The sequence below is a fragment of the Chinchilla lanigera genome, unplaced genomic scaffold, assembly GCF_000276665.1.
Source record: "Chinchilla lanigera isolate Chin_1 unplaced genomic scaffold, ChiLan1.0 scaffold00054, whole genome shotgun sequence".
In the NCBI taxonomy this organism is placed as follows: domain Eukaryota; kingdom Metazoa; phylum Chordata; class Mammalia; order Rodentia; family Chinchillidae; genus Chinchilla; species Chinchilla lanigera.
Window position 1 is genome coordinate 12,150,200 of NW_004955455.1, and position 14,237 is coordinate 12,164,436.

Here is a 14,237-nt window from a genome sequence, read left to right on the forward strand (position 1 = left end):
AGAGAGAGAGAGAGAGAGAGAGAGAGAGAGAGAGAGAGAGAGAGAGAGAGAGAGAGTCACACCTTCCAAATTCTTGGTGAAATCAAAACTGTCTTCTGAGGTGTTGTGGTTTTTTTATTTCCCCTGTATCAGAAGCAGGGTTTGCTGCTTAAGTGCACCTGACCTCTGCCTGACATCCCTGTCCTTCCCTTCAGAACCCTCCTGTGCATTAAACTAAGACCCTTGAAGTGCCAGAAGAGGATCTCTTTCTACACAGGCAGACAAAGACTCGTGAGGTCTGGTTTCCTTGCAAGTCAGGCGGTGGGAAGGCCCTGTTCTTATATCAGAAAAGAAAGATAAGGGCTACTGTGTTTTGTCAGTATAAGATGGCTGCATCTGATGTGACTTTTGTGGACAGGGACATCTTCCCCTAGAATGATCCTGTAACTTCTGATAAGCTCAAAAAGTGCTGGCAACAGGAACTTGGGTTGTATGAATGTGGTCTGGAGCTTCATTTGGAGAAGCACAAGAAAATGAAGCCAAATCTCCAACCCAGCAAAGACGAGCTGCTTTGGGTATCTGGCAGAGGAGAAAATTAGGACATTGGCCCCAGATGGGCCTGTTTTTAAGTATCAGTTTCTTTATGCTCTAGGAGTATGACTCTGTATGACTGTACTACACAAGTCAATTTCTCCCCCTAACCTCATTTTTTAAATCTGCAAAATGGAGGTGATAACACCTTTCTCACAGCATAGTTGTAAGTGGGAATGATGTCTGTAAGTCAACTGGTACGTGGTCAATCTTTAGTATATGGTAGAATGACAGGACAGTCTAACAGGTAGGATGGGTCAGATTGAAAGTACAAGATGCCATAGGAATCAGACTCCAAAAGACAGTGAGAAAGATCACCTTGAAGGGATCTTCAAGGTCACTTTAGCAGAATGGGTTTCTCAATCCATGACCACTCTGAGACGATATCAATAGAGAATGCAAAGGGAGAGAGGGGTCTATAAAGTGATTTCTTCAATATCTGCTTTTGTGTTGCTTTCCATCTTAACACTGAATAGAAGAGGCCACTTTATCCTTCACCTCAAAAGGAATGAGGGAGAAACCACACGAGATTGTCCAGGACCTTAAAATGAGACTCTGCACTAGAGGCTTGTGGACTGGTCTCTGAAACCTTGGAAAATCCAGAAGTCAGAGGCAGGACTGAGAGTCCTAGGGGGGCAGGAGGGACAGGTGTAGAGTAGCAGCTGTATCCATGGTGTGAGAAATCTGGAGCGGGCATAGCAGCAGCAGCAGCAGGAGTACCAAACTGGGGTGCTGTCCACCACCGCTCCCACCTGAGGCATAGGAGACCCAAATGCCATGAGTCTGGGGGATGCCAACTACTGGTAAACCAGGGTCCAAGGGGAGCACACAACTGGTAGAAAATGTTCAGGGAATTTGCACTGGGGGATCTGCAGCAGAGAAATTTCAAAAAACTAAGAGAAGTACCTGGAGGAAAAGGAGCCTGCTTCAGGCATCTGCTGGACCCAAGGAGCACAAAGCCATCTTTCCACAGTGCTGATAAGAGCTTTCCGGCGTCTGCCATTTCCCACCAGCCAATATGGTCAGAAAGCTAAGAGGGCTGGAAGAACTCTGTGGGTACGGAAAAGGGCACATCCCACATCTCCCCACTGCCTGAAGCCATCCTGAACAGGAAGAGGGAGGCCACTGTCTTCCCTGAGGGAAGATTGCCATGTTGCTTAATAACATGAATAGATATTTTTAGTTTCTGAACCATGACTGTGCTTTGTGACTTAAAGAGGCTGTGAGACTGGCTACCACCCAAGGGTAAACAACAAAGGTACTAGATCTACTATTTTATTCACAGAAGAGCTTCATCTGCTGAAAATATCTAAAGGCAGCAAACAGAGGCAGAATTAAAGTTGTATTTTGATAAGATCCCAGGCTTCTTTCAGTAAAGGGTGACATTTGTGACTTCTGGTTTTACAGGAGGCATAATAGAGGCTTCATGGCCTTGAACTCGCAGTGATCCTCCTACCTCAGCTTCCCAAGTGCTGGGATTACAGGCATGTGCCACCACACTTGCCAACCATTTTTTAAGTGAAAGTTTATCTATCTATCTATCTATCTATCTATCTATCTATATACTGATGTTGGCATTATAGGAGTATAGACTGGAGTATACATAAGGCACCAAGAGTAGAATATTAATCATAAATCAATCCCAATTATTATGTCTTTATGGGCAATATCTCAAATCTTCACAAGTTGGCTCTCACGTCATATGAGGACCTCAGCATCAGAGTGGGAAAGAAGATGGCCCTGGATCCTGGAGCAGGCAAAGCAGCATCAGGGTGAGGGCTCCAAACCTAGGGTGCAGGTGTTAAGTCAATAGGCCTTGACAAAAGTTTGTCTGGTCAGAGAAAAATTGTGCTTGTCCAGAGGTGATCTAATTTTCAGGTCCTAGTCACAAGGGAAAGTGGACGGGGAGGGTTACTGATTGGTGTGAGGCAGCTCAGCACCCCGCAAGGAGGTGAGAGAGGTTAAAAAAGCCTCTGGGTTGTCTGCTCCAGTTTGCACAGACCCTGCGGAGTGCTTCAGTGCCCAGCATTTTTCCATCCCCTGTGAGGCTGACAGATCTGTGTTCTCTCAGATTCCTTCGTACCTGTCAACAGGCATTGCTTCCTGAGATTTGAGGAGCCTCTTTTAAAAGGTCTAAAAATATCAAAGAAGCAATGTGATTAGTAGAGGAAGTAATAACAACATAGGTGAAAGTCATGTGCTAATTGCCTTTTGGGCATTTTCTTCAAGGGCTCTTGGAAATGAAACATTTTAGTCACGTTACCCTGTTGGTTCCTTTTCCTGAATGCATATAAAATAATTAGCATGAGAGCTGTTATCTTTGGAAATGTCAGGGTTTAAACGTCTTAATTCTTGATATTTGGGAGGTATGGCTTCGATCCTTAAGTGGAACTACTTATTGAGCACTTAATAGGTATTGGGGGTTTCTCTGACACCGTGTTATTGATCCTCTTGATGAGGCAGGAACTGCTACTATTCCTACACGAGATATAAGGAAACTGAGGCACAGACTGTAAGTTGCCCGAGGTCACATTGCAAGTACTTTTTTTTTTTTTTTTTCTTTTTTCTGGTACCAGGAATTGAACTCACAATCTTGCGCTTGCCAGGCAGGCACTGTGCCACTGAGCTAAATCCCCAGCCCCTACATTGCAAGTATTAAGGTAATGTCTGTATTTATAGGAACACCTAGCGTGTGCTGGGAGTGCAGCTGTGAATAACATGTGGCTCTTGTTCAAATGGAATTTGAGGTTGCCCAAAGAATGAGCGGCCCTACTCAGGGTGTAGAGCTATCCTTGATCCTGAGGGCAGAGATGCACAAATACTGAACTTTCTAGTGCCAGCCCCTGTGCCAAGCTTTGGGGTGGATAGAATCATGAACTCCAGCACAATCACCTTCTCTAAGGGGCTCCAAACCTAGTGGTGCAATTGGAAAAATACACAGGCTATTATGATGCAGGGTATGCTTTATAGTAAATAAAAAGTCCAGTGAGCCAGAGCTTGGATTCAGAGTGAATCTATTTAACTCGATTTTACCCAAATTATTCAACCCAATTAAGCTGTTTACGACGATCAGCATCGCAGCTACACACCTCCAGAACCTCATCCCTCATTAGCTGGGCCCATCTTCCTCTCCTTTTTATCTAGCAGGTCCTGGCATTATATTGACCCAGGATCAAAATACGCCTTTCTTAGAAAATGTGACTCTAATTAGAAATGGCTTATAAATCTTCACTGAAATGAGCATTATGTAGAAAGATGAGTCTAAGCCACACGCTCTACAGAAAACTTTTTTCTTCTACTCCCTATCCTTGGCTGTAATTCTCTGCCAGGAACTCAATAGTATATTTTAGCAAGAGCTCAAGAAAATGCAAATGTCCCTGTCTGTGGTCACAGGCAGTCACATTCTTATTTGCATTGCCTATAGCTGAAATCCCTACTCATTTTTTTCTCCCAGAGAATTTTTGAATACATTCTTTAAAAACTGCCCCAGCAGATGCCCCCTTTAGGGATACTTGCCCATACGATGACAGCCTGTGAGGCTCATCTTAATAACCCAGGCTTTCTCTTGTTATTTGGTCCTGGATTCAAATCTCAACTCCATCCCCTGCTTATTGGGTGCCCTGGGTAGGTTAAACAACATCTTCTAGGCTTGGTTTTCTCATCTGTGCAAGAAGAGGTTTATGCTGGCTCCTGCTCTACAGGATTAAGGAGTTACGCTGTAATCATATATACAAAATGCTTAGTACATAACAGATGGTAAATAAGTTATAGCCATTTTTTGCTCTCCAGAATCATGTGGCACCAAAAGAGCCCAGAAATCTACAGGTTAGGTTCTCCATTTCTGCAGAAGAAGAAACCAGAGAGGTTAAGTGGCTTGTCCAAAGTCCTGCTGCCAGGCAGTGAGAAAATGGGGCACCAGATCTCCTAATTCTAGGCAAGTGGTGTATGTGTTCCACCACCAGCTGGAGCTCTGATCTCGCCCTCTTCATCACTGGAGAACTTGGCAGAGGTCGGATCATATGGATCCTTTTAAAATTTATTAAAGATATCCATCCTCATTTTGTGTGTGTGTGTGTGTGTGTGTGTGTGTGTGTGTGTGTGTGTGTGTGTTTGGAGGTACACTGGACTATTTTAACCAGAGAAAGGACAGCATCATACTGGCATTGGAAGAGAAAGTGTTGCGAAGAGGGTCAGACTAAAAGTAGAGTTCAGTCAGGGGCTGATGGAATTGTCCTGACAAGTGATGATTGCATTAGGGATCAGGCACTGGCCCTGCAGGTGCAGGCAGTGTCCACAGAACACTTACCTTAGGGCAGGGGCCACAGCCCCCAGGTCACAGATCTGCACAAACACTGCTCCATGGCATGTTAGGGACTGGGGCACACAGCAGATGAGCAGCGGGTGAGCAAGCAAAGCTCACCCATATTCACAGCAGCTCCTCATTACCTACATCACTGCCTAGCTCCACCTCCTGTCAGACCAGCAATGGAATTGGATTCTTATAGGAGCGTAAACCCTACTGTGAACTGTGCGTAGAAAGGATCTAGGTTGCAAGCTCCTTTCACCATCCTGAAGCCATTCCACCCCATCCCCACCCTGTTGGAAAAATTTTCTTCCACAAATTTGGTACCAACTGCCAAAACTCTGAGAGGTTGGGGACCACTGCTCTAGGGCACCTGACTGGACCTAAGAGAGTGATGAAGAGGGAGAGGTCAGAGCTGCACAACTGGGTATACAGTGGCATCATTTATTTACATGCAGAAATTTTAACCATCAGGCCTTTGATAGTCCTCTCCTAGTTATCCCCAATCAGATATGAACTGACTTTCGATCCTGAAGATATCTGGCAATATTTAGACATTTTTGGTTAACAAAAAATGCTACTGGCCCTTAGTGTGTAAGAAGCCAGGGATGCTACTCAACTTCCTGCAGTGCACACGACTGCCTATCTGATCCAAAAGGTCAATAGTGCTGAGTTTGGGAAATTCTGTTCTTCTGAGATTCAAATCCTTGAAAGAAGTAACTCCTTTGCAATTATTTAAAGCTTTGGTGGGAATTTACGGAACAAAATCCTCCCTAATTTGACAGCCTTCTGTGATAGAAACTTGTGTGTATATGTAGAGGGCATTAAAGGATTGATCTGCTGGTTCTCTGTGGGGGAGCATTCTCTCAGACAGTGTGCCAAGAAAGAACCTGTACTTTGGAGGAGAATGGTAATATCCCGCACTCTATCCATATGTGTTAGGCAATACATTCTAGCTCTGGCCATGTCTTGTGCTATACCAAGCCTGTATCCAGCCATCATTCAGGATTCAGATCAGATGCTTTCACTGCTAGACCTTGTTTCTACCTTCACCTCTACCTCTACCTGTCCTGTACACAGTTGGCCTTCTCTTTCCATGGATTCTGAACCTATGGCTTCCACCAACAATGGTTCAAAAATGTATGAAAATCTGTCTCTGCACTGAACCTGTACAATCATTTTTTCTTGTCATCATTCCCTAAACAGTACAGTATGAGAACTACATACATGGCCTTTACATTGCATTAGGTATTATAAGTAATCTAAAAATGACTGAACGTGCACTGAAGGATGTGTGTAGGTTTTATATAAATAAAGACTTTGCCATTTATACAAAGTGCTTATATAAAGTCTGCAGATTTTGGTATCCACAGGGCTCCTGGGTCCAAGCCCTATGCATACCAAGGGATGACTACACATCATTGCCTTTCTTTTTGGTACTTGCTGTTTGCCATCTTGATTCATAGTTATTTTGAATAATCTACATGAAAAATGTGCATTCTTTGGGAGAAGGCCTCCAGGTCTGATTCGTTTCAGTGCCCCCAAGCATCTGTTACATGGTAGGTGTATAACACACACCTCAGAAGATGACCCTAACCATGATACAGTCCACCTTTCCTATCACGAAGCCACAAAATCCTTGACACTGCCAAACCCATCCCAGTAACCATCCCAACTATATAATACTCTGACTGTGAATCCCAGAAACCCTGATGCCCCTCCAGTTTTGGCCAGCCACTCACCAGACTCAGATTCCTGAGTTATTAAAAAAAAAATCACGAATTGCATTTCCCAATTTAGGCAGAAATATGTTAGATCAAAATGGAGCCCTGCAAAAAATGTTCTCAGCAGAGTCTGAAAACGGGAACTTAAAAGGGAAAATGCCACCACCTCTCTGTAGCAGGTATCCCATCACAGGCGATTATGGTTTTGAATTTAGCTGTCAGAAAGATCTCTGAGAAAAATATGTCGGCTTACTCCGTCCAAGAAAGGTTTAATTGGCTTCTGTCAGGTTTTATGTAACTGCTCCTTGCCGTGGAGCCCCATATGGATTCTTGCAGCTCTGGAATTTGGCAGCCGACGGCTGAGTCTTGGGAGGCTGTGTGGATGTTGAAGGGGAGGGAAGAGGAAGTCTTCAGTAGTTGTGCAAAATCTTGTCCAATCAGAATTCCTCGAGAGCCGCCAAATGCTGGAAACTGTCATCAGCGGGGAATGAAGGCCACACGCGTTCTACAGGTCTGGGTCCCTCTTTACATCATTCCCTAGGAGACTGCTCTTCCGTTTCCGGAAGAGCACCCTACCTGATCATCTCCATTTACTTTTGTGTCCTGACACCCAGAACTATGCATAGCACATCCTGAGAGCTCTGTGTTCTCAGTTGAATGAATGAATGAATGAATGTCTCAAAAGGGGACGCCACTCTTCTCCTGCTCCCCACAGCCTTTTGATAGGTTTTGCAAGGTCCCAAGATGGGCAAATGCATGTAGGATTACTAAATAGTTATTGTGTAGGGTAGGGAAGAGAGAGAGAAAACAGGGATGTCTTTCTTTTGGAGTTAATGTCTGGCAGGGTATAGCTTGGGACCCCCGATGTTTGAAATGTTATTAAGTAATTTGTGCTAGTCCCTGTTGATCAATCAATCCAGTGCTCATCTCCAATACTAGCACCTTTCCCTTGCCTCTGCTTTCTATACTCTTGTCATATACATATTTTACCTGTCATCCTTGCAATAAGAAAAGGATGGCAATAATTTTATAGCCAATGGGACAAAAGGAAATAAACTGGGGAGATTCTTTTGCTTGCTCAGGAAAAGGGACACACATGGTTCATACTCTGCAATTTCCCTTTTTCTGCTGGAATATGGATGTGATGGCTGGAGCTGGGACAGCCACTTTATAGCCATTAGGAAAGAGTTTCTCCTTACCCTGACATGAGTGAGCTTTTGAACCAATGCCAGCAGTCATTCACCTCCAGACTTCTTATATACAGGAGAAATAAACTCATATTTATTCCACTGGCTTTTCAGTTTTTCTCTAATAGCCAGAAATTTTCCTAATTGGTACATAGTGTATGTATCCTTCTCATTACCATTTGGTCCTTCACAGGGTTCAAATCTGTATAATGAGATTGGGCCAAGGGTTAAATTCAACGGACTCAAATCTTGCTTAGGGGGACCCCTTTACTTATTTATTTATTTATATAGTTTTTGAGACAGGGTCTTACTATGTTGTCAAGGTTGGACTTGAACTCACGATCCTCTAGCCTCAGCCTCTCCGGTAGCTGGGATTACAGGTGTGTACCACCATGCCCAGGGTCTAGCAGTCCGCTGAGTAGCGAGTTGGCAGGTGTAGCAAAAGGTGAAAGATCAGGCAGAATCCCAGGTATGGAGAAGAGCTGGGCTGAGCATAGGAAATACATCTAGACCTGATTCTTTCCTTCTGCCCTTAAGCTGGGACCCGACCTCTCTCGTGGCGGACCCTGTTCTAGGACTTTACCATTAACACTCAGCCTCCTGTGGTTGTCACAGTAGTGGTGGCGGCATTCACACCCAGAGAAGACAGAGGGGCAAAAGAAATAATAATACCCACTACTGCCACTTACCAGAAGTTAATGATGTACTGGATATTATATTTAGTGTTTCGCATGCATTGTTTTAGTTAATTCTTCCAAAAGCCCACGCCACAGATCCTACAATTATTCAATCCATGTGACAAAACGTCACACCAGTGTCAAAAAGGGGATGCACAACCATCTTTCTCTGCCTCCCTAAGCTTGTGTCACACCAACAAGCCTGTGATGTTTCTCCCTCCCGTCCCCTGCACCTCCTCCCCATGCAGAGCAGCTGCCTCTCCGCAGATGGGACAAAACACTTGCTTCATTATGTGGGGCACGAGAGAGAGAGAGCGCCGGTAGCTCTTCTGCTGTCAGGAGGCAATGAACGCGCTCCTTCCGCGCATCCTGATTTATCACAGAGAGGAGCCGCCTGTCACATGGGCCTGCAATTACACACAGTGAGATTTGCTAAGGCAACCATTACCAATCCAAAGCATCAGGCCACGGAGAAAAAAAAAAGTAAAAGCTAAATTAAAAGACCTTGAATCCCGCAAATTGTCACCTACAGTGGCAATGGAGTCAGGAGAACCCCTGGGGGAGAGAAAAGGACTCTTTGTCATTTCCCTGGCCTAAGTCACAGCTGATATAGAAACAGACATACAGCTGATGGATTCTTCAGAATAAAACCCCCAGTGGTCCTAAGACATTGTATTTTATTTTTTTTTAAAGGTAATCAGTTGTGCTGTGGAGGAGGTGTGGCCTCCATGATTGGAGGCCAGAGGAATCCCTCGACTCTGAGCTCACTTCTAACAAAGACCCATGGCTCCGCAGAATGCGGCCTTCAACCCCGCAAGCCACAGTTTCTCCTGTCTGGATGGGGAGGAAAACATTTCACATTTGAGTGCTCATCTCTTGTGCCGGGATGTAAGATTTCTCTTGCTGGGGAAAAGGCTTTCTAAAAAAGTGCTGATTCTCCCATTCAGACTCCAGGCAGCCCAGCTGGGCTCACAGGGGGTTGGTCCAAGTTCCCTCTGAGCAGACTCATCTTCATCATCTGGAGCAGAGGAGAAAGATGCTCCACGCAGCTCTTCCCCATACCCAGGATTCTGCCCGGTTTGTCATCTCTTCCCTGCACGTCCAGTTCACTCCTCTGCAGACTGCCAGACCCCGCGGCTCTTCAAGCCTCAGTCTATGCAGGTACAAGAGGGACTTAACAACATACCTCTATCACAGCCAACAAGTAGCTAATATTCAATGGTGTTGATTCTGCGCCGGACTCTGTTCTAAAAGCTTTACCCATCCAATTCATCTTTTCCCACAGTAATCTTAGGAGGAGGGAGCATTTGTAGCTATAATTTATCTACTGTAAGATGCACAATTTCTCTCCATATTTTATCATCTCCAAAACTGGAACACATCTCATCATCTCGTTAATTGCTAGAATTTTTTTTTCTTAATGACACAAAAATTAAGATGCATTTTGCAACGGGAACTTCTCAGATCAGATCGGAAAAAATATGAAGCACCTGCTTCACAGAAAAGGCAACTGAGGCAGAGAGGAACTGATTTGCCTGAGGTTACCTAACCAAGGAAGTGGCAGAGTTGGGGTTCCCATCCAAATAGTTTGCTCAAGAATCGGCTCTTTTCATTGTTCTGGTAGAAGATATAAGCAAAGCCCCCCAGTTTGCTTCTTAGAAGTTTAAAGATCAGCCCAAATTAAGGATGCTTTTCTCTCTGAGTTTTCAGGACAGCAAGGCGGAAACTTTTAGGCACCAAGAAACAGACCGTGTATAAAATACTCCATGCCTCAATAGTTTTTGCCCAAAGCTATTTCCACATATCTGTTCTTTAGAACACTGGGTCGCTGAGGCGTTCTTTGTGTCCTTTTTCTAGATTTTATTCATCTGTAGTGACCCTCCACACAGCCTGTTCCTTCCTCCACCCACAGCTGACTCCATTAGAATTCTCTTTTTCTTTCATAGGAAGCAAAGTGACAAGGACTACCTTAAATATACCGGGTAGTCCAAGGGAGGGGCAAGTTGGGAAATTTTTCCGTGGAAGACCTTCAAACAGAGAATTTGCATTTTTTTTGTTGTTTGTTTTTTTCTCCGGTACCGGGAACCGAACTCATGACCTTGCGCTTGCCAGGCAGGCGCTTTTGCCGCTGAGCTAAATCCCCAGCCCCTGAGAATTTGCATATTTATACCTCTCCTGTTCAAAGCAAAGTTGTATAAGGTAGTCACTAGTGTGACACTAGCTATACTATGGCAACCTCCATCCCGGAAAAGGATAGAGGGCTAGTTTTAGAGGCCCAAGGGATACTTTCTGGGGTTTCCCCCAGGGCCATCCATGATACTAACACTACACAGGTCCTGGTGGCCATACCTTCTTCCCCTGAGATGCCAGACCTCTCCTCTCATTCTTCCTCGGTGGACATCAGTCTGTCTATCTGGCGTTTAAAAATTCTCTTTTATGTATCATTTCCCTTTCCTCTTCCAAACAATCTGATTGTGCCTTGCAACTCATTTTTTGATTCCCTCTGGCACTGGGCACTAAATCAGATAACCTAGTGGGTTAGCTTGGTGGGAGACAGAGAGAAGGGTTGAGCTCTGGAGCAAGAAGGTCTGAGTTTGAATCCTATCTCTATTCATTGCTGGCCAGGTGCCGTTGGGTAGAGACCTTTCCTCTCCAAGCCTTGATGTGGCCATCTACCTCATGAAGAGGTAGCAGTTCATACTTTGAAGGGATTATGGAAGGCTCTGAAGATATCACAATTAAGGCAGAGCTTTGGCTGAGAAGGCGGCACATGGTGAACATTCAGTACACAACAGCCATCGTCGTTGTGGGACCGACTGATTAGTCTTCTTTGCCTTAGAAATCAGTCCTGATCTCTACATACTTCCTTCTGGTTTGTTAATTTCTAGTTAGCCTTGATTAGGTTTATCAGTTCCCTCTGGTACCTCTCAAAGATTGAAGTTCTAAGTGGCATGATCTTTGAATGAGATCAGGGACACACCAGGCTCTCCATTATATCCTAGAAAGTAGGGTGGAGGCAGAAAGATTTTAATGAAGGTTTTGTGCCTCAGGTCTTAGTTTATCCCACAGTCCTCTGGCTCATTCTTCCCATCTCCAATTTCCCAAGTCCCACTACCTCCTCCCCTATTCTCCATCCCAGAAGAGACGATTTTCCAACCTCTGGATCTCCCTCCATATCCTTCATCTCTCTATCCCTGGATGGAAAATTGCTACATTTACCTGGGCACATGGCTTTGTTCTTCCCCAATATAGTGCACACATGAGCCCCCCAAACTATCCCTTTCCTTTACCTCCACAAAACCCTTGGATACTTTCCTAGCACATCATTAATTGCCTTGCATTATAATGATCTGTCTCTTGTCTCACTCCCCATTCTAAGAATACACATGAGAGAGTTAAGATTCTTAGAAGCCTCATTTTTTATAAAATTAAATTTGTAGCACATATCAAATATTCATTAAATCTCTGTTAAATGAACTGAATTATAATAAAACAAGAACCTAGAGAGTGCTTTGTGCATATCAGGAAGTGTTCTACGGGTGTTTGGCATATATCTGAAGTCATTTAATGCTCACAGCAATCCCATGAGGAAATATAACAATATTCCCATTTTACAGACGACAACACTAAGGCAGAGAAGTTCTATAACTTGTTCAAAGCCACAAGGGTGCTAAGGTATAGGTTCAGGTCAAACTCAAACAGTTTGTGTCTGCTCCCTCTGCTCTGATGCTCACTTTGGTTACTGAACTATCCATCTTACTTTTCTCTCTCACCTGCTCTGCTGATTGAGTCCCAGAAGGGGCTGCTCTGCATTGAATACATTTCTGTGTAGCATTTGGAGGTGAAAGGAGATTCCAGAAGCTGCATCTTACAGAGTGAGCTCACTAAGAAGGCTGAGCAACAAGGGGTGTACAAAGATGAGTTCATTTTTCTAGAAGAGCAACTTGAGGATGCTCGGGACCACACAGAAAGTGCTGGTGAGTTTTAAGATTTTAAGCTCCCCTATGTACACTGAATCCCTCAGGGGACCCTTCCTGGAGGGTGATTATGGGATCCAAGGTGTTCCCCTGTGAGTGGACCAGTGTGGGCCAACACTACTGCTCTCTCTCCCTCCACCAATCCCTGACGATGTAGGGATTGAGGCTTCTAAACCAAGGCATGCTTATCACTGTGGCTGACTCCATTATGATCACTTACAAAAAAAAAAAACACCAGTTAATGCTAGTCATTTAATACATGCCCATTTGTCCTTATCGTTCAAATCAACAGCACAATTTCACGTCTTTTATGCAAATTAGCGAATGTTAGCATTATGCTGGATGATTTCCATATCTGACTTCATTTGGCCCACACACTGTCTCTGCCTAATGTTGCTGGCCCTATCCTGCAGTCAGCAAGAAATAAAGGTTCAAGGATGCCAAGTGACTTGTTTAATGTCACATAGCCAGTGAGTAGCAAGCCCAACCCTCAAACTCAAAAGTTTGACAACCCACAGCCCGACTACAGAGAACAATATACTTGTCTCCCAAACCAAGTGGATCTCTGAAAATAAGTTCTGCGATAGTAAACCTACAATTCATCTCAATTTTTTTCTGATGTTCTACAGTGTCACTGCTGATTTATTCCATCATTTTGGAATTACTGGCTAATAGGAAGGCCCAGCTCAGTGTTCTGATTCGTGTTTTCATTCTTTACGGGAAACCAACCATTGATAAGAGCAGAGATGTGTCTGGACAATTTAATTACACCATGACTTTTCTCTCCTCTCCTCTCCCTGATGGGTGTGGAAGCTAATTCCTATTTCACTTGTACTTGAAAACATAATGGTTTCCGCAGAGAGGGGCGACTTACCTGCGTTGGATGATCCAGGCTGGGTAAGCTCCTCGTCCTTTTAGGAGCTGGTACCTTGTTCATCTTGGCAATCCTTCAGGCTTTACCTGATGACAACCAAGGAAAGATTTTCTTTGAATCTTCTACTTCAGCAGCCACTGGTGTGAAGGGTTCCAGAAATTTCTCCAAGGGGTATGTATTGGGAGAGCAAGTCATCTGGATGTCTCGCAAACAGGATAAGGAAGTCTAGGCAGGGTAGAATCGAGGCACCCTGAAATTATTTACTTTTTAGAAAGTTAAGAACTTTTAAGACGCTTTTCCCCTCTGCGGCAGGGGATATCTTTTTCTTCTATAAGCAAAATAAAATATGAACCAAAAGAAGTAAAACTCCACTGACAAAATCCCCATCTGCCAGTGTGCAGGAGCTAAGAGAGGCCCATCGCTGGGCTTAGATGAGCCCTGCGTGGGAGGGAAACCGAAAGCCTCAGACAGTGGGGAACGGGTCTACTCGGTTGCCTGGCAACGGGACGCCATGGGGGACTTTCTCATTGGCTGGGACTGGCGGAGGCGGAGTTGTGAACTCTCCCAAGCTGCTGGGATTCCTGAGCAGGTGACTGGCAGAAGAACCACATTCTCCAAACCCTGGTTTTTCCTCTCAGGCCTACAGGCCCCAATCCTCTACCTAACTGCAAGACTGCTTCCTTTCAAATTGATTTCTCCTGACTCTAACCTTCTTGTGCCTTTCCCTTTTGCTCTGAGTTGCATAGCAGAGTGTGTGCATTTAGCCCTGAAAATTTTTAACCTAAGGTGCTTATTTCTCTCCTTTCCAATCTGAAAAACTCCTACTCATCCTTCAAAGCCTATATATAGACATATGTGTACACACACACATATAGAATACACGAGTGTGCATGTATGAATAAAAATGCATACATATGTGCATGCC

The 14,237-nt window shown here is 44.4% G+C and overlaps 1 protein-coding gene across 1 annotated transcript in view; it reads right to left on the minus strand.

Annotated features, from left to right (window-relative positions):
• Ccdc60 (coiled-coil domain containing 60) overlaps positions 1-13,787 on the minus strand; it is a 165,764-nt gene extending 151,977 nt beyond the window's left edge. The window contains exon 1 of the mRNA XM_005396527.1: positions 13,313-13,787. Coding sequence (XP_005396584.1) covers positions 13,313-13,375 — 63 coding nt within the window. The 5' untranslated portion in view covers positions 13,376-13,787. The remainder of the gene's footprint in view (positions 1-13,312) is intronic.
• Between the last annotated feature and the right edge of the window lie 450 nt (positions 13,788-14,237).